A 21,519-nucleotide genomic window follows, 5' to 3' on the forward strand; every position below is an offset into this window, starting at 1 on the left:
GAACGTGATATTGCTTCCATATACACTCTGAATCTCATCTTTTACAATTGTATGATAAAATGAAGGCTTAAATAAATTTCACCTAACTTTTGGCTTTCATTTAGCCTTCTTCAATAAGATGCCTGTGTTTTCATTGCAGAATGATGAGGTGAAGTTTGTCTGAACTGGCTATGGGAAGGATATGGTAAAAGATCTCCATATTCAGCGAGATGGAAAATATCACAGCATTAAAGAGGTGGTAACTTCAGTGCAACTTACTCTGAGTTCCAAAAAAGATGACCTGCATGGAGATAATTCAGACATCATCCCTACAGACACCATCAAGAACACAGTTCATGTCTTGGCGAAGTTTAAAGGAGTATGTGTCATTCTTCTTAGATGCCGCCTATCTTGATGCAGACTTTGCTATAAAACAGCATGAAGTGTTACTTGCTTATTTCAAGTTCCCTTTGCATTTTAACCTATTTTTACATTTAAGCCATTTTTTTTAAATGTTCTTTTCTAGCCTAAAGGTCTCAGGATTGAAGAAAACTTTGCTGAAAAACAAACAAACACATAAACCTCACAACTTTGTTTCCTTGGCTCTCATCTCACTGCAATCTTTCAGGCAGAGAATCTTATTGGACAAAATACATGTTATCTCTAATTAGAATCAAAGGAAAATCAAGGTCCTGAAAGAATTTCAGAATAGAATTTTACACATTTTTGTCATGCATTTCTTTGAGTCTTACCATTTAGTTTTTATTCTTTTAGAATGGTGTGCATTTATAGAAGAAAATATCACTTCACTTCTTGTTATTAATGCAGAAGAATATCTTGAGTATGAGATACATTTATTTTTATTGTTGAAATCTATTTTCCAAATTTTAATGCCATTCTAACTTTCCCAACTCTATTACCACTTACTGTTCATATACCGTGGTTATTAGGACTTTTCAAGAGAGACTTAGATCTGATAGAACTGATATTTTAGCATTTCCAGCTCCGGTTTCTTTTTTCTTTTTCTTTTTCTTTCTTTTTTTTTTTTGAGACAGAGTCTCGCTCTGTCACTAGGCTGGAGTGTAGTGGCATGATCTCGGCTCACTGCAACCTCCGCCTCCCGGGTTCAAGCTATTCTCCTGCCTCAGCCTCCCAAGTAACTGGGACTACAGGCGCCTGCCACCACACCCAACTAATTTTTTTTTTTTTTTGTATTTTTAGTACAGACGGGGTTTCACCATGTTGGCCAGGATGGTCTCAATCTCCTGACCTCGTGATCCACCTGCCTCGACCTCCCAAAGTGCTGGGATTACAGGCATGAGCCACCGTGCCTGATCCCACCTCTGGTTTCTTTAAGTGTGAGTAAAGCTGTGCTGGGTCACCCAGATTTCTGGGCAATTCAAGCTGATTTTTTTTTTTTTCTTACTTGTCATGAAGTCTAAAAAGACAAGAAATGTAGACTGGAAAGCTTCTTTTCTCATGTTTTTTCATGAAATCCATACCCATAATTCATTGTAATATAACAAACATTGCAATATAATTTCTGCAGCTCCTATTTTTACCCTGAACCTTTCTCTTGCTAATCAGAATGACCCAGCAAACATAGATGGGTCTATGGAAAAAGGAACTGCATTCTTTAAAAAAATTGTTTGAAAGTAGACCTGTACTGTGATATGGACAAGGGCCAGATACAACAGATTCTTGTATTTCCTGTACTGTGTAGGAGTTTGCAGAAAAGTGAAGAATGGACTTGAATGTTAAAAACTACTTAAAGTCATTCATTATGGATAGAGTGATCGTATAGCTTCTTATCCAAACCAGGACACTTTTGAGCTCAAAATAGGATGCTATTCATAATTATTCTGGGCCAACAGGTATAAAACAGAACTATACTGGGGAACCCTGTACAAATACTTCACTTTAATTATAGGCAAAGCCATTAATAATTTGCAGACTGTGCTAAGACCATAAAATATTACCTAGGGATTAATATGGAAGCTGCATTATGGGGGTGGAGAGCTGGGATCAATAGAAGGCCTGTATGCAAGGTAAGGAGTGAGGTGGCCCTTCATTAACATTTTTCCTTGGGAAAATGGGAAGCCTCATAGAGTTCAGTGTTATGGTGTGCTGTGGTTGCTACAAGCGATGACTGAACTCACTGTGAGAAGAATCTGAATGTTAAGTTATTTTTTGCTCATCCGCTGACAATTCCTCTCCTGCAAATGGGGTTTCTTTTAAAAACAAGAGTCTCACCTGGTGATGGTGATCATTAACTTCATTTGGGAGCTCTAGTAAAAAAGTGAGATAAACACCTTTTTCTCTTGAGATAGACTCTATTCTCTGCTTGTCTAGTTCTAAATAGCAATTCATCAGGAAAGAGAACATCATGAGTCATATCAAAAGACAAAATTACAACAAGTTTAGTTATAGAGTGAATTGGTTTTTATTTACCATTGGGGCAGCTTCTGTTCTACAAAAAAGAGTAAGAGCTTCCACTGGGCAAGAACAGGACATTGGGTTTTGTAAGGTGGGAACAAGAAACAGAACAATGGAAAAAAAACTGATTGGTTAACACCAGGTTTCAGATTACTTTTTTAGTAAGAGTTAAAGCAGAGGGGACTTCCTTATTGCACTGACTCAGATAGACTGGAATCTCCTGTTTTCAGGAAAAACTGGTCTGTTTTGGTATCTATCTGCTTCCTTAAAGCTTCAATTTGATTATGTGGCATTTAGCATAAGTGACTCCATTTTGGTCTTGTCTGTTGGGGTCTAATGCAGGCGCTTAGTCCAGAGCAATGACCTCCCATATTTTCATTTAACAGTATTTATAAATTATTTTTAAACAGGACAATTATTTCTGCTTTGAAGCATTTCGCCTCTTTTTACAGATCAAAAGCATAGAAGCCTTTGGTGTGAATATTTGTGAGCATTTTCTTTCTTCTTTTAACCATGTAATCTGAGCTCAAGTCTACGTGGAAGAAATCCTTGGAAGTGTCTTGAAAAGCTTAACTCACTTATTTGTGCTCTCAGTTTAATGAAAGAAATTGGCTTTATGGCATGAACTGCAATTTTCCTGGAAATAATTTGTTTCCTTAATTTTCAGAATGGAGTTAAGCATGTCCATGCATTTATTCACACTCCCACTGGAACACACTTCTGTGAAGTTGAACAGCTGAGAAGTGGTAAGAAACTATTTTTCATGCTTTGATTCTCTAGTAGCAACTTCAGAGTGGCTTTGTTTTCTTTTTTCTTCCTTTCTTCTAAACAGTGCTGTTTACTAACATGGAGGAAAACTGTAGAGACTTTTTAAGGCTTTTAAATCTGAGATAGAAATGAATATTGTGACTTTGAATTACATTAAAGAATTATCTACTTTTTGTCTTAAAAATATAAAAATGAAATAATTCATTTTGCAATAACCCTGGGGATTGAGTCAGGTAAATCATTTTTATTACCAGATTTTGAGGTAAGGAAAAATAAAAAAAGGCCCAGGCTGAAAAGAACGCAAATCTCTGAATTTTCTGACCAATATTTTTTGTGCCATACCATGTCACAATTATAGTAACCTTCATAGGAAATATTTACTAAATAATAGTCAAGTTTTCCTGAAATTTTATTTGTGTAATAAAGCCACTAATATTGTAATTCCTATAAAACGCATCTCATTTAAGATAGCAATGGCAATTATATAATTCTATTTGCTAAGAAATTTCAAAATTAGTTATGAAACATAATTATATCATAGGTGTTATTAGTACTGATAACTGAACTTAGCAAATATTAAAATTTCCACAGCTTGTATTCCACAGATTTGTTGGCTTGTCAGAGCAGAGTTCAATAATTGGCTAAGAGTTAAGCTAGAGGACCTCTAAGAACCATGGAGACAAAGCTGGTAATAATATCTTTATCCCAGTAAAATATAAACTTTAGTGATTGTTATAAAATGAAAGGGTGGACTCTAAAAATTTTTCTATTTTCTTTCCCTCCCCTCCTTTACTCTTCCCTTTTCTTCTTTGCTGTTGCCTTCCCTCCCCTTCCCCTCACCTCCCCTTCCCCTCCCCTCCCCTTCCCTTCCCTTCCTCCTTAGTAGGAATTTGAAGTGGCGCCTAATGAATACCAGATTTATTATAAGGTTAATAAAATATAAAGTCCCTTCTCATTCTGAGTTCTTTTGGATAATGTCCTCCTTAGAAAGTTCTAGTGTATTAGCTATTTTTAAATATTTTCCACAATCTGAATTAAAGTCTATACATAACTAGGGCTTTCTCAATGTTTGATAAACAGTTATAAAATTAATGTTATATAAAAGAGACTAAATAGTTGTTGTATTTGGTTGAAAAGATGATCTTTATCGCCCAGATGTGTAGTCATATGCTATATTAGCTTTCTGAGCTATTTGTTAAGTTAAATTGGAACTAACTTCTTTCTTTCCTTCCCTCGTTTCCTTAGCCCTTCCTTCCTTCCTTTCTGTCTCTCTGGTTCCTTCCTTCTTTCCCTCTCCTTTCTCTTCCTCCCTCCCTTCTTCCTTCTTTTCTTTCTTCCTTCCTTCTTGTCTTAGATATGTGGCTTTGGAGGAGAGAGAAAGAAAATTTCCTGACTCAATGTTATCCTACCCAAGCCTCATTAACTACCCTCATAAAACTAGAAACTCGAAATCAGCTCTGCCCAACTGAAATATAATGCAAGCCATATATATAATTTTAAATTTTTTTCATAACCACATTAGAAAAGCAAAAGGAAATTAGGGAAATTAATTTTAATAATGTATTTTATTTAAATAACATCCAAAATATTTCAGTATGTAATAAGTATAAAAATTACTAATGAAATATTTTACATTCTTTTTACAAAATTGTCTTTAAAATTCTGTATTTCATATGTGTAGCTTATCTCAAGTTATGCTAGCCATAATTCAAGTGCTTAATAGCCACATGTGGCTTAGTGGCTACTGTATAGATTAGCATAACTCGAAACTGCTTTTCAGGGAGTTTTGGGATGCTTTTTTACATTTTTTACATTTTTCAATTATGTAAAATAATAATAGCAGCTAGGATTAGGCCTCAAGAGAGCTAATTAACAATGAGAGCATTTATGAAAAGTGCTTATGTCATTCATTCATATACTATTCATTCAACAACTAGATTTCGAGGACCTATTATGTATGCAAAGGGCTGTAGGTAAAGAGGGGAATAAGATGTTCCCTGACCCTAGTGAGACAGATTGATTGCAGTATGAGAGGCTAAAGACTCTGATGAAGGGATAAAAGGCATGCTATGGGAACTGAGAAGTGCAAGAAACTCTTTCCAGAGCAGTCTGTCTGGAAGGCTTGAAAGGGATGGAAAAAATATTCCAATTGACTTTTGAAAACTGATTCAGAATATGCCGTGCATTGAAGGAGGAAAGGGAATTACAGGCAGAAGAAACAGGATACATATGAGTACAATCTATGAGGAGTAGAAGAGGTGAAGTAAAATATTTTGAGCACTTGCCTCATGCCAAAGACTATGCCGGGGAAGTAATTTATTTAACTGTGGAAAGGGCAAAGCATTTGAGGGACAGTAACAAGTTCAGTGGTTCTAATTTCTAGAATGTAAGAAGGGAGATGAAGATAAATAAGTTGGTGGTTTGGGCTGGAATCTGAAGGGCCTCATGTGTTATACACAAGTTTAGTATAAGATGGAGGCAGGTTTGCACAGCGGTTAAGCAAGAGGCCTTGAGGTCAGAATGAATCATATTTGAATTTGAGCTCCACTACTTAATAACTTTGTGATTAAGAGCAAAGTTACTTATACCACATTGGTGGGTTTTAATTTGTAAAACAAGGATACCAGTGCCCACTTCAACAACTATCCAGAGAAACAAAGGAGATAAATGCTAATTTATTTTCTTAAGGCATTTAGCATAGCACTTGGCACACAGGAAGCTCTCCTTAAATAATAGCTATAGTTATTGTTTAGAATGACAACAGAGAACGAGAGAAAGTCTCTAATGGTCAGATTACTGTGTGCATGTTTTTGTTCAGAAACTCTGAACAAGGTATGGTGACAGACTAGAGAAACAGGCAGTAGTGAGACAATTTGGAGACTTCTTGCAAAGATGAAGTGATGGGGTCTAAACTAAAGCAGTAGGAATATAGCTGGACAGACTGAGAGGTTGTAGGAAGCATTATGTAAGACATTTTGAAGTGTAATCAATAGATCTTAGTGGTTGATTAGAGATGGAAGATTGGAGAGAAAGAGGAGTTAAAATTGACCCTAATCTGGGAGGACTGGGCAACTGACTAAGGAGATTGCACACAAGGGGAAGTTTTCAGGTGGGAAGCTGGTGAATGTGGGACTACGTGATGGAGATAGATTTGGGGCCCATCAGCAGATTGGTGGTAGGTGAAGACACAGCAGATTGGTGGTAGGTAAAGTCATAGGGAAGAAGGACCATTCCAGAAAAACATACAATGTGAGAAGAGTTTGAAAGAGGATATGGCCTGGGAAAAATTCCCCACTGTAAGGGTTGGGCAGTTTAAAAACTGAGACAGAAGAATGTTTAGAGAGATAGATGGAAGATGAGGGATGATAGTGTCACGGAAGCAGAAGAAAAAGACATTTCAAGAAATTAGGGACTTCTGTATTACTGGGGAACCAAGATGCATAACAAATAGGCCCATGTGCAGTGGCTCAGCACTAGAAATTTACTTCTTTTTGCAGAAGTCCAGTTCAGTGTCTGTGTGTGGGGCTAGGGGGATCAGGGGGATGCTGTGCTCCATGAAGTTCTTCAGGAACCCAGGTTGATGGCAGGTTTATATTTTTAATCCTTACTTTTTGGTGTCACCTTCAAAGTAGACCCCTATACCAGACAACCAAAGACAGAGCTTGGAGGAGCAAAAGGAGGGGCAAAGTCCTTGAAGCGTAAGCTCCTGGCCTGGAAACAGCATGGATCATTTCTTCTGGAGAGAGCTCAGTCACATAGTCACACCTCACCGCAAGGGACACTGTGAAATGTCGCCTAGCTGAGTGCCAGGAGGAAGAGCAAGTAGATTTAGCCTCTGCCACAGGAGAGTTAAGAGGTTGGGGTTCTGAGAGGACTGATGAGAAACTATGTAGTCAGTAAATAGGCGTCATTGGTGACTTCCCAGAATACTTTTAGCAGAGCCATGGAGGTGGAAGTCAAGTAGCCAAGCATAGGGCTCTGCTGATCATAAAAGGAAAACGGACTTCTCTTTATATCCTGTTCTTTCCAGGAATGACCAAGAGTTGCTATCAGCTTGAATTCTCATCACCTGGCTGCAGCTGAGTGGAAAAACTAGCCACCATAATCAGGTTAAGACTTTTTCTTTCTGCAGAAAGCTGCAAAGCTTCAGCGTATTGAGATCATTGTGGCAGTGTTCCCAGAAGCTCCAGCTTGACTCATCTAGAGTCCAGCCCCCAACTCCCCCTCTGATTTCATGCAGGGCTGGCAGGGATTGGGGTAGCGGAAGAGACATCTGTTGCCTTAAGTGTAATGGGTATGCGTGTGTTCACATGTTTATAGGTGTGTGTATCTTTCAGTGTTGTGTGTATGACATTTCTACTCTGTCCCTCTTTGGAGAGTAGGGATGTATGCTCTTTTGGTAGCAAAGTTTAATTCTTTATTTGCTTATTATCCAAGAGCTGAAACTGCAGGAATCGTAATGTGAGAGAATGTTACAATCATTGTCATAAGAAATGCCCTTGTAAAGGCTTAACTAAAGAAAATAATAATTATATTATACACACACCACTCACAAATTCACACGGTGAAGGCTGTTGTTACAAACACCTGAGTAGTGCCTTTGGTGGGGGACTGGCTAGAATGGTAAGACTTTTGCCCCCTCAAACACATGTGCTTATTCACACGTTCAGTCACGCCACTACCAAAAGGACTCTTCCCAGGAGGAGGTGTGACTGGGTTTCTCCCGATGGACTGTATTCATTCTTACGTAGCAAATGAACAAACATTTCTAGAAATCCTACTGAACCTCAAGCACCACTTTAAGCCCTGGGAATTGATCTAAATCTCCCATTACACCGTTTCTTCCCAGTGGATCTTTCACAGCTACATCACTAGGCTGTATTTTCGTTGTTTCAAAGCCTGCTGATTCCACAGGAGAATCTGGAAGAGAGAAAGAAATTTGTTCGCCCAAAGGAATGAGAGCTGGTGTTATGCTTGTGACTTCTCAAGTCCTGAGAGGAGAACTAGGCCCTGTATGTATGAAGCAGGCTGTTGGTTTAGGTATCATATGGCATTGAATCTTCAGAACTCTTTCTGTCATGTATCAGTGAGAAACTACAAGCTTGACGGAGCTTTAAGTCATTGGTATGATTGAGTCACTAATTTGAACTAAATTGACCCCCAAACCTCTGCACTATTTGAATTATAACTCACAATTTTTTCAGCATCAAATTTCTCCCATTTGACACTAATTATGAAATTCAGCAAAGCATAGCTAAATAGAGGAATGGAAGATGGAGAAGAGACCTCAAATACTAGATTGTGTCTTCTGGTAGTGAAAAATACTTCCTATACATCTATTGATATGAAGGGTAGTGAGGGTAGGGGGATGGTTGTAAGGAAGGCAACTGATGAAATCCGACCTGGAGGAGAACGGATTTAAGAGGTGACAAGATGGGCAGATGGAAGAAGTGAGATGGGAGAAGTGGGAGATCCAGGACAGAGATGGCTACTGCCAAGAAGTCTGTTTATGTCCTTTTGATATCAAGACTAAAGTGCTCTTCGGTTCCTCTGTAAGAAAAGTTCTTGGCAGATTCATGGTCTCTTAAAATGTTCTTGGTCATCACCTGTTTGTAAAAAAGCCCACTTAATTTCCTACCATCTGGATGATGTCATCTCTTTCCATCCACAGTTGCACAGAGGGAGCTTTCACTCTTCCTGCATGAGCTAAATGGACTCTCCAAGGCAAATATTTAATTGATCTTTACTTTTTTTGGCACTTTACAAGTTTGAGATTTTCTACTAGAATGATTTAATATGGTTTTAAAATATCTGCCTTTCAGCTATTTGTGTCCTTTTTGGAGGTGTTAAATGTGGAAGCAATTATCCTCTTATGACAAGATCTTTTTCTTGGCTCAATAAAGCTTTGTGCTTTGTGACACCTGATGCGTAGGTAAGGAATTGGGCTTATTTTCTATTAATTCGCAGTGAGTTTCTTTCCCTTAGATAGCTAAAGGGTAGGATGTATGATTCTCTGAGAGATAAGCCACAATCTGCTAAGTGTGTAGGAGGACACTAAAAGCTAGAAAAGATTATGTTCTAGCAAAGTGAAATGTGAAAAATCTTTCTTTTGCATTACTCCATAACCAAGGCAGAAAAACAAAACAAAACAAAGCTGATTAAGTGATTTCATGGGGCGTAACCTAGAAAAGGACAGCTTTTGAATTACTTCTTGTTAGTCTAAATGGGAATCTTTTTTAGAGTGTGTTAGGCATCATATTTTTAGTTGATGGGCTCATGATTTTGAAAGCCTTAGGTTCTTACCAATGTTCAGAAAGCTGGGGCACCGCCAACAGAGAAGATAAAATAAGCTGTCTGATTTCATCCAGCATGTGTAATGTGTGCCAGGGAAAAATTCTTTTAACATTCAGAGAGAATAGTTTTTGTTGTTGTTGTTGTTGTTTTTAATAGAATGATGAGAGCACCAGAGTAGATGGTTTGTGTTCTGCCAAAACTGTGGCAATAGTTAATTGTCTTGGGGAACATGAGACATTTTATTCTGTGTGAAACTGATGCCAAAACACATTTTAAAAATACAACTGCTGTCTCCGTTTTTAGATTCCAGTGAGAAAGCAGATCATTTCAAAGTGGCCTAGTAGGACTGACACTCCCTTAAGGTCAATAAATCTTATCCCAGGGCTGGAGATGGATAGGACGGCACATTAGAAGTAGTTTTCAGAACCCAATAAGACTTTGAGAAACATGAGAAATATTTATAAGTTGTCGAAGTCATTGGGAAAAAGTCAGTTATGGCAAAATCATCATCATCACGTTTGTAGAGCACTTTCGTAGGTGAGCAATTCTACTAAGTCCTCTGTGTGCATCCTCTTGGACATGTGGCAACTCTAGGAAATATGTATGATTATCATCTCCATTTTACAAATGACAAAATCAAGGTAGAGAGAGGTTAAATAATTCCCTCAGGAGCATAGAGCTCATAAAAATGGGGGTTGAGGATGCAGGGAGAGCACTGGGATTTGAGTTCTAGGAATCTGAGTCTTAAAGCTGTAGATTCAACCACTATGCAACATTGCATCCAGGAATCCTTTTATGGTTAACACCTTTGGAGGAGCCAAAGTTTGATTGGCTTACATGGATGCCAGCAGTCAAGGCCAGATGAATAGGAAGAAAACAATGCAGATAAAGTTTGTCTTTGGTTCTTTTTCACCTTCTTTTTATTCTCCTGCAAGGGTTTCTACTACTCATTTTAACCCCACTCCTGATTGCAAACCCATGTTTCATTTCTATAGGATTTTGTTTTCTAGAAAGGCTTACCATGGGAAGTAGATTATTATAGTACCTTACAAAGGCTTATTAAGGAGTCAGTCCTTTAAGGGATATTTACTTGCATTTCAATAGGAAATGTTTAAGGAATACAAAGGTTTTTAGATACATAGGAGCCAACTCTAAAAATGATTATTCAATCTCTGTTTCTGACCAATGGAGATGGTATTTTTCAGGCAGGGGGCTCTATCTGAGGTCCTTAAAGCACGCTGTGGATAGGAGGTGGCAACCTTGTCTCCTGGAAAGGCCATGTACAGAACACAAATGGGAAAAGGGTCAAAGGAAGGAGGAACCATTGCATAGCTGGGAAGTGATCCAAAAAGCAGGAAGAAAAGCATGGGATCTCATAATGTGGTGCTGAGTTTAAATTCCACCTCTGACAGTTTCCAGCCACGTGACTATGGACAAATGATTAAAAGTCACCTACATTAAAATAACTGCTTTATAGAGTTTTGAGAACTAAGTAAGATAAAGAGTGACAACTGCAGCAACCAAAGGCATGTCTACAGAGAGGAGGTTCTTAGCCAAGGTTAACACCCTTCCTTTCACCCCCTGCCACACTATGTGTGAGTTGGAGGGGACCAGGAAGGGAAATGGTAAAGACTGATGGGGCTGAACTGTCTAGAAAAGAAAGATACTAAATTGTGCAATGCTTATGACTTGACATGAATCGATCTTGCTAAACTTATTCATTCATTCATTCATTCAACAGATACTTACTGATTGTTTCTGTAGTTCTGCTGGGTTTGAGGCTTCCACTCACTGCATGTAGCAATGCTGATTTTGTAAGATCATGACTTTATACATTTAGAATCTGATAAACCCAGCCAGCTGAAGGCGTTAAGACATTGTTGGTATCTTTCTCTCGCTCCTTCTTCGGATGTAGCTTCCACTAAGTACTTCAGAAACTTAAACAAGGATCATTTCCTGTTTCACCGCATTATCCTGGGACACTGCACAGAATATCTTCTTTAATCAGGACATATTTAATCAGCAGATCTACCACTAACCACTGGCTATTGTTCTCTCTGATAGGAGTATACAGAAGCATGGAAAAACAGAAATGTAGACTTTATTTACCTACTTTTGAAACTCCACAGCTCCTGAGTTAACTGCAGCAATAGAAACCACGTAGGTGATGTAAACCATTGGATTTTTAAGAGCTTCCTTGGATTTTAATTGAGGATCATGAGTTATATTCTTGTTCTTCAACTAAGACCATGTGTGTGGTGGTACCTGACATCTCTGGCCCTTGATTTTCAGACTAAACAGACCAAGAAGCATAGATATTGGTTGGAACTAACAAAGAGACTGAAAAGAGGTGATCTTAATAATCATGCCATGGCACTTTGCTATTAGGGTTTGCCAAGTGTTCCCAGAATGTCCCCAATCCTTGCCAGCCTGTGCAGACAAATAAAGTCATAGTGATATTAATATTGTTCTTTTTTAGATGATGCCTGTCACCCTTCCACCTGCCCCATTACCTTATGAAAGCACAGCAGAGACAGAGGGAGAGCCATATCATCCCCTCCATTGTTTTCAACTCTCCCCTCTCCCCCCCAGGTACCCATGAACCAAGTTCGTCCCTTCTCCTTCAGCAGAAAAAACAAAAGCCTTTATAGATATTGACTTAGGCAGATCTATCCCTTGTGAGTCACCAACTCCATCTTCCCTGTCTTATTTAGGCTCCGCCAGGCCCACGCTGCTACCCGTTTATGAAGCTGCCTGGTTTTGCTGAGCTGATAACCATAAGGGAACTGGGATGCTGGGATGCCATCAGGGCTTAGTGGAGATTGGGATCATCAGCTACTGTAGATGATCAGCATGAGGACTACCCCCAGTAAAGGGGTCACAGTAGCAGGTAGAGGAATGGCTCTTAAGGACCTTATTAACACATTTCAGCATGATCACCTGTTGGAAGAGATGGAGCTCAAAATACATAAGGTGAGTTGGCCAAGAACACACTCCCGCTTGTAGTTAAGAGGAATGTATTCATTTCTGTGGCCTTCAATATGGAATGGAGGTTATTCTTAGACCTTCAGATTTTCTAGGGCAAGACAGGGCAGGGGGTCATGGAATCCGGATGGAAGCAAAGGCACACCATCGTCTTCACTTGGACTTCAGAGGAAATAGGATGACAGAAAACACAGGTGGTGATGTAGTTTTTGTACAGAATGTGCCATGTTTTAATGACCAGGATCCTCTGTGCTAGGTATCAGCAACAAGGCACTGTTTGTTTATGACCTCAGCCACTCTTGACTTTCTACTTGAAACAGGACACCCAGTCATTTCATTCTGGAATCAAAGACCTCAAGGTCTTGAAAACAACACAGTCTGGATTTAAAGGTTTCATCAAGGACCAGTTCATTACCCTCCCTGAGGTGAAGGACCGATGCTTTGCCACCCAAGTGTACTGCAAGTGGCGCTACCACCAGTGCAGGGATGTGGACTTCGAGGCTACCTGGTATGAACATGTGCATGTAGTGTCTGCCCTTGTCCCAGGGGCCCAGACTTCATAGAATCTTAGATGTGAAAGAGAAACTTAGAGGCCATTCAACTCAACCTCCCACTATTCAGAAATCCCTTCTGTTTATTCAATTTATTAAATTGGTGGTTCTCAAACATGCATGTGCATCAGAATCACACAGAATCAGAAAATGAAGCTTGCTGGGCCCATCCCCAGAGGTTCTGATTCTGTAGGACTGAGGTGGGGCCCAAGAACATGCATTTCTTGCAAACTCCCAGGGGATGCAGATGATGCCACTGGAATAGGGACCACACTTGAAGAAACACTGCATCAAATGAAGAGAATATCTGGACTTACTACCTCATAGTGATGCAGAGAGGGCTAAATGAGGGTGACCAACTTGTTGTAGTTTGTCACGGACTTCCTGGTTTTAACACTGAAAGTCCCATGTCTCAGGAAACCTCTTGGTTCTGGGCAAACTGGGATAATTGGCCAATCTAGGCTAAACTCGAAATGATATGATGTTCACAAAAGCATTTTATAAGTTATAAATGCCTTAAAAATATTGTCAACTGAAATAACAGAGAGAGATTCTCCAAAGATAATGAATTTATTTAGGAACACACAGAGAATCTGCAAATTTGTGGGCTGCAGGAACCATAGGCATATCCTAAGAGGTTGAGGCAAGGGGAAGCTTTTAAAAGCAAAAGGAAAAAGTGTATGTAATTTGTTTTGAGACAAAGAGAACACTGGTTATAGTGGCTATCGAGGAGTTGATGCCAGCTCATTAGTGGAGACTGTGGCAGGCAAATGTTCTTGTACATCTGGCTAGCTGTCCTTGTGACTCACGTCGCGAGCCACTGTTTGAAAAGTCCTTTGCAAAATTCTTGTTACAGGCATATGTACATAAGAGCCCTTCAGAGAGTCTTTGCAATATTTCTTACAGGCATCGTGCATGAGGGCCCTCCCTCAGCTTCCTGGCTCTATTTATTTATTTATTTCATTAGCATCTGACACCAGTGACTCCATTTTGATTCTGACAACTCACAATATAAAGGTATGATTATTATTATATCCTGACAGGGAGTAATTAGGCCTCTGAACTTTCAGAACTTGCTTTTTGATTAGGTATCTCATTCCTTTGCTAAAGCTCTTTTAGAAATTTCTACCCTACCATAAGCTAGAATCTGCATGCATACCCTTCCCCCACCACCCACTCCCACAGCACTCCCTCCCACTGGTGTAGTTTTTCTCTGCTTCTTTTATTATGTGATAGGTTTTTAAATGCATGATGAGAACGTTACCTCAGTCTTCTTTCCTTTTTATTTCAAGTGCTCTCCATGGGCAGCAGCCTGATGTATTTATGTTGAAAAGAGCATGAAATTGAACATGCCAGAGGCAGGATAGTACTGTAGGCTGAGCCTCCTTCTAAAGAGAGGGACTTAGAGCAGATCATGCAACTTTTAAGCTCAGGTTCTTCTTCTCTAATTGGGGATAATAATAGTACCTACTTCAGCTATATTGAGAGAATTCAATGACATCATCACATAAAATGCTTAGCACAGAAAAATCTGTCTAACCTAAAAAACACAGAGTCTGGCACACAGCAAACCCCCAAATGTAACAACTCAATGAGCCAGCCAAGCAGAGCAGCAAGATGGTGAGAACACTTGGGAGTCTTCTTCTTAGGTTCTTCAAACATGACGGGAAATTTACCCTAAAATGCCCACTGGGCCCTGGTGCCAAACTATGAAGACAGTCTAGTGATGCTCAATATGTTTGTTGAATGGTGTGTGTGTGTGTGTGTGTGTGTGTGTGTGTAGGGGAATGGGAAGTGAGGTGTTTTGTTTTTGACATTGCAAGATACTAATGTCTTCTAAAAACATCAGTAACATTGTTTTCTGGGGGACAGACAGGTCACTGCTTCTTAGCTTCCTAAAACACATTACCAAAATTCCTTTCAGGATCCTCAGTGACCTTCTCTGTGTTTTAGAGACACCATTCGGGACCTTGTCCTGGAGAAATCTGCTGGGCCCTCTGACAAAGGCGAATACTCGCCCTCTGTGCAGAAGACCCTCTATGATATCCAGGTGCTCTCCCTGAGCCGAGTTCCTGAGGTAAGTTCTGTCAGTTGCCATTCTGAGGACTGGGAGAACGTGTGTCTTCTGTCAGCTCTGAGAAAGAGTTGAGAGTTAAAATAAGAAAGTGGAAGACACATGAAAAATGACATCTGTTGTTGTTCAAAAGCTTGTTATAGCAAGTGAGAAGAGAGCAAAAATGGAAAAATCTGTCTAACCTGAAAACACAGGCCCCTGTTGTAGTCCTTGAGTTTTGTTGAAAATTCTTTGAGTCCTTTCAACCTGCCACTGATTTAAGCCTCATATTCAGGACACTTGAATGCCTTGAGGGAGAGGGGTAATTAGACAGTTCTGTGTTTCAGGAGAACCAGACAATGAAAGACAGATGTGGAGAGATTTCATCCATCCATCCATCCATCTGTCCATCTACCCACTTCCCCACTGATTCATTCATTCATTTATTGAATGGTGATTATGTCTCTGGCAGCACATGAAGGATACAAAGATAAATTAGATACAGTCACTACCCTTGAAGAGCTCATCATTCAGTGAACGAAGAAAATAAGTAAATGAACAATACAATAGAGGAAAGAGTATTATGAAAGTACAGAGCAAAGCACCTAACTCAGGTATAGGAGATGGGTTCATCCAGGTTTTCTAGAAGGAACGGTGTTTGAGTCTAGAGGTTATCTGAGTATACTCTCAAGGGTGAGGGAGCAGGGTAGGTATGGAGACAAGAGATAGCATGATACAGTCGTTTACTGTTGAGGGTCTACCACGTGTGAATGAATATATATGAATGTATTATAGTTATTCCATGTGCCTGGAAATGAGGCAGGAACCACAGAAGCCAGTCAAGAGGGCCTTTTTAGGCTTATTTATAGAGTCTGTACCTTATCCTGAAGGCTTCTGGGAGCCACCAAGGGGTTTAAGCAGGATGTTTTGTGCCAGATATTTACTCTAGAAAAACCACGCTGACAGAAATGTGAAGGAATGAAAAGGTTGATGGACCATAGGCAAGGAGACATGTTGGGATCTATTTCAGAATCTTGCAAAGAGAGTCTGGGCCATGGTGGGGCTGGAGAGGAGGAGTACCACCCTTAGACCTGGACAAGAGGGACTCTGGCCATGGCTCAGCATTCTACAGGCCCCCTTCAGGCCTTCCTCTGGCTATGCCTCCCTCCACTAGGTGAAGAATCAGTGGGGCCACAGCAACACAGTCTGCAGAGGCCCATGCATTCCCCAGAATTTCCTGTCCAAATAGCCCTGAGACTACTTCTGGAACCTGGGCAAATCTCTTCTCGAGATCTGTTTTCCAGAGGGTGAATCATGCTATTGGTGTTCACGCTTAGGCCTGAGAGTAAACAAAGGGGCAGATGCTTGCAGGAGGTATGGATGGCGCTTGACATGCAAGCTGGAGTGTCTACCCCTGTGAGTCCAAGAGAGAAGGTGGGATGGGCCAGGGGCGAGGGGCTGGCTTATCCCATGCTGCCATGCCCTGGCATGGCACTCCATGCCAGGCAATGAGGAGAAAAAAAGATTGTATTTTCACTTTCTTCCATCATTCCTACCTTTTGATTAACTAGTCAATTCAGTGGCATAAAATACACACAGGAGAACATGAAAGAGTATTTATTTTTCTAATTTCAATCACAGTTAGAGAATTTTAAATTAATGCTTGGCCTTCCAGTTTGTTATGAAGGGTATATTTGTCAAGTTAGAAGAGTAGAACATATTTTACTTAAAAAATTTTTTAGCTTGGTTAATATAACTTTAAAATTTTTATACATTTGGTATGTGGGTCTCCAATTATATTCTTACTGCAGGGCCTATAAATGTTAGGTACAGGCCTGGAAAGGAGGGAGTGGAATGAGGAGGAATTTAGAAGGTTGACTGACCAGTACCTGGAGGCCAGTTGGATGTTGAAGAGGTCTCCCAGATTTCTGACCCGAGGAGCCCTTTCTTTTCAGAGAAACAGATTTTGTACACTGAGGGGAGAAGAGTAGGCCCACCATCTAATCACACAACTAGCAGGAGAGAACAGTGTCGGGCAGTGGAGGAACATCAGAGGGTGTCTCCAAGTCAGAGAGAGAACCTGAGTAATGGGTGCGAGGTTAGGGGAGGTGAGGGTGGCTGGAGTGACGGAGATGGAGGCTCGCAGCTCCTAATGTGATGCATACCACTGTGGTTTCCAGATAGAAGATACGAAAAGCAGCCTGCCAAACATTCACTACTTCAACATAGACATGTCTAAAATGGGTCTGATCAACAAGGAAGAGGTAAGAGAACTTTAAATATATTTAAAGCACATCTCTGTCCCACCCCCTTCTGCCCCTTTATAAGCCTGGGATGATAATGTCACTGAATAAAACTCTTAGCAACTGTTGCTTTGGGGAATATTTATAGTTGCCAGTGATTACAGCCCTCTTCAATTCTGGGCCTTTCAATGCCTGAGGTTGGAGTGCCCTCGAAGTGGATGAGTGATTACAGAAGGCTGGAAGTCCAAGAGAGAAAGACAGAGAAGGAACAGAGTGTGCCCAAGGAAACAGCTCTGAGATCTGCTTCTCTGAAAGTGCCATGCAAGGACACAGCTTCATTATTCTTCCATCATGAGGCAATGAGGAGAAAAAAAGATTCTATTTTCACTTTCTTCCATCATTCCTACCTTTTGATTAACTAGTCAATTCAGTGGCACAAAATACACACAGGAAAACATGAAAGAGTATTTATGTTTCTAATTGCAATTACAGAAGGTAAGATGCAGAAATTAATTTTTTGAAAAGAACCCTTTGTCTTGGAAAACCATTTCTCCTGCTTTATTTATTTATTTATTTTTATGTTTTTTAAGCCATGGCAGAATGTTAAACCACTCAGTGTGTCTGACTAGAGAGCCTGAAGTCCTGACTGGTGGGCTGGTGTGGTCAGTTCTTGGGAGATCAGAACCATTCTTCCCTCTTGGACCACATTCAAAATAAGATTTCTCGATTTGCACCAGCTTCCCACACATTTCTATTATCTAGAAAACATTATTTTGAGTAACTTCTTTTAGTATGTGTTGGGGAGTAAGATAGGGAAGGAGCCATCTCTTAGCACGGCTCTGCTCCCGTAGACTCATATCCTATGGTGGATAAGGGCTAATGAAGGGGTTAAAGGTCCCACATTCTGCACCTGCCGGCCCAGAAGCCTCACAATCCTTCAGGCCGGGTGCCTCCTTTCTGTTTTGCAAGTAATGTGGGTGGCCTCTAGCAGGCTTTGACTACCATCAGCTGCAGGTGGAGGCTGGGGAGTCGCATCTGGAAACAAAGGTCATGCTTAGGTGCCCGGCAAAGGTGATCTAGAGTTCTGAGTTGCTGAGGAGAGCAACCTTGGTCCCACATGCTGTACATCCAGCCACAAGGAGAGGCAGCAGTATTTACTTTAGAGGAAGGAAAGGTTATGGCTACCAGAATGTCATTAATTAGAATGTAAAGCCTTTTTAAAGCCTTCTAAAGGGCAGGAGAGGGACCTGAAAGTAATCCTGGCCAAGTCCACCAGAGGCAAAACAAATGGACCCTAAATAGAAAAAAGGATCAGGTGTCATGGCTGGAGCAGTGCTTAGCTCAGGACCCCAGGCAGAGAGAGGATGCCTCCTGAGGGCCCCCGACACCTCAGGTCTGCACTAATCCCAGCATGCTGGGGGGCTGCGCCCACAGGGTTCTTCCCTCTAGGAAGTCAGGCTCACAGCTCCCTCATGGAGCCCAGCTGAGGACTTGGAGTCAGGAAGGCCTAAGTTCCTTTGGGTCAGGGCTCTACATAAAGGCGCCTGACTGGCTGAACAAGCTGTCCTTGTGTCTGTACTTTGAGGATGGCTGGAGCCACTCTTGGACTCTCACCCAGCAGGTGTGTACAAAGTGAACATAACACATGAGAAACAGGAAGTTGGACACATTGACACCAGCAGAGAAGTGACAAATGACAGGGTGGGAAGGTGGAAGAACTCTAAAAGCACTGCTATCTGGAGCCATTTAGAATTGAGTGAACAGCCCTGCAGACCTCAGACACTTCTGAGGGCATGGTGATCTTACAGCATTGGACAATGACTCATGGTCGAGGTGAGTCACCAAGGAAAGGTCAATTGTGTTCGATACACTGCATTTAAAAAGCAGGGATACGGAATGCGTTTTAGAAACATTTATATCTCAATGATTAACATTTTTCAAAAGCTTTTAAATTTTCTAGAAAATTGACTCATCTCTCAACTATTGCCAGAATAATAAGGCATTACCATGCTTGAAGTAACTTTAGTGGAGGACATACACATTTTCCTGTTTAGTAAGTTGTTTTTGTTTTTAATATTGAGTCATAGAAAGGAGGAGAGAGCTATTTTAATGTCCCTTAAGTTACCATGTGGTTTTTCTACAGGTCTTGCTGCCATTAGACAATCCATATGGAAAAATTACTGGTACAGTCAAGAGGAAGTTGTCTTCAAGACTGTGACATTGTGGCCACCAATAGGAGTCCACTCTCAGCTGAGGAATTCCTTAAGTCATTTGTGATGCTGGAGATGATAGCATGTAGCCATGCAAAATTTCACACTAGTGTATTGATTTATAGTGTTCTCTTTCCTCCAATATGAAACAATTTATTTCTTCTACACCTAGCTCAGCAAGGCATTCTGCGGATTACCTCATTAGTAATTATAACAGGCTTTATGGCTATAGTTTACTTTAAAAATGCTGAGCAGTATTAGAACAGTTATAAATCAATATTTCTTTTTGGTTGTCTTATGCCTTCCTATCTTAGAGAAGCTTTAGAATCAATTCATTAAGAAAATAATCATGAATTGAGTGTGTCACATCAATTAATTTGTGCATAGGTTCAAGAAACAAATATTGTTTTCATCCTACTGATGCTTCTAAGTAATGCAGAAAATGAAATAAAATTATATTGAAAAATATCACCATTGTTACTTCATTTGACTGAATATTTGATTTTAAGAATGCTCTAGCATATGTATCATTGATTATTTATTTCCACTCTGATAGTACTTCTGTGATCTTAATGTTTGATTTTAAACTTTTTCAATCCTTAGAGAATATTTAGTACATATGAGGGTACTGAAAAAGAGTATAAACTATTTTTCTTTGAATAATGTATCCCTTATGTGCACAAAACATCACATTTAATAAATGTTAAGCCAATATACAGATGGGTGGATGTACATTTAGAAAGAAGACTGGAGAGTATATATGTGAAAATATCAGCAATGGCAATTTCTGGATGATGGGAATATGAGTGATTTTTATTTTTCACCATGTACTTTTCTGAATCTTCCAAATATGAACAATTATTCCTTTTATAGCCAGAGAAACAAATATAGTTGATGATTTAAAGATGTGTACAGATTTGAGGGCTGATTATATCAATTGACTAACACTACCATTGTATACACGTAATAAAGCTTCACAAATTACAACTTTAGAAATCCATGATGAAAACCTGTCCACGTGAACATTCTGGGTAACCTTTTCCATTTAAAAAAAATCTTCATTTAAAAAATCAAATCAAATCTCCATTTTTAAGAATTTCATACATATGAGCCCTTAGTATTATTTGTTAATACGGCTTCATTCACCTTTATGATACTACTACTTAAGGTTGCATGGTATAGTGGTTAATTGCACAAACTCATTTAAATCCTGGCTCCACCTCTCAGTAAATATAAGACAAGTCTCTTCATCTGTAAAATGGAGGTGAAAAGAGAACCTACCTTATAGGTCTTTTGAGGATTAAATTGGTTAATGCTTGTAAAGTGCTATGGTAGTATTTGGCCTGACACCTAGAAATTTCTATATACGTGTTTGTTGAATGTAATAAATGTCCTGCCTTCTTTTCTTTTGTTATTAGGCCCACATAGAAAAGCCATCATTGGCCTCCGGGTCAGGCAAGAGATGGGAGGTGTTCAGAGCAGCAAACCCTACAAGATGCTGGAGGCCGTTCACAAGCAAGTGTCTGCTTGGAAAATAACGTGGGATAAGAACAATGAAATAATTTGACGAGGAAAGTATTGTGCTACATTGAATACTCATGTCACGAAATGTGCTTCTACATTGTGTAACTTACATGGTCAAATGACTGGTACATTTTATTCCTCTGCTAATTTGTTAATTCTGTTCCAAGAGGAAAGAGTCTAACATGACTTTTCAAAAACAAAAAAACAAAACAAAACAAAAACTCCAACTTAATTAGGCCTTTCTTACTTGATGTTCTCTTATTCTTGTAAGTTTTAGAAACAATGTATTTGCTTCAGAGAAGAAACCCATGTTAAAGCAGAATCCTTAGAAATTGTGGCCCATTTATACATACGTGCATTTTGCTTCTCCCGAGCTCTTAGCACATTTACTGCAATAGATTGCAAATGAGCTATTGGATGTTATATCCCAGGTGTGTGGCAGGAAAGCCTGTAGTATGTGAAATTTTCAAGGACCG

The 21,519-nt window shown here is 39.8% G+C and overlaps 1 protein-coding gene across 1 annotated transcript; it reads left to right on the forward strand.

The window, feature by feature from the left end:
• The first annotated feature begins 118 nt into the window (after positions 1-118).
• LOC100597726 (uricase-like) lies at positions 119-19,527 on the forward strand. Its single transcript, XM_004090031.2, is given in 8 exon segments — positions 119-358; positions 2,868-2,972; positions 3,083-3,161; positions 8,191-8,195; positions 12,756-12,991; positions 14,967-15,090; positions 17,247-17,330; positions 19,453-19,527. Coding segments are annotated over 8 exon segments (948 nt in total).
• Positions 19,528-21,519: the final 1,992 nt, after the last annotated feature.

This window comes from Nomascus leucogenys, chromosome 12 (genome assembly GCF_006542625.1).
Source record: "Nomascus leucogenys isolate Asia chromosome 12, Asia_NLE_v1, whole genome shotgun sequence".
NCBI lineage: Eukaryota > Metazoa > Chordata > Mammalia > Primates > Hylobatidae > Nomascus > Nomascus leucogenys.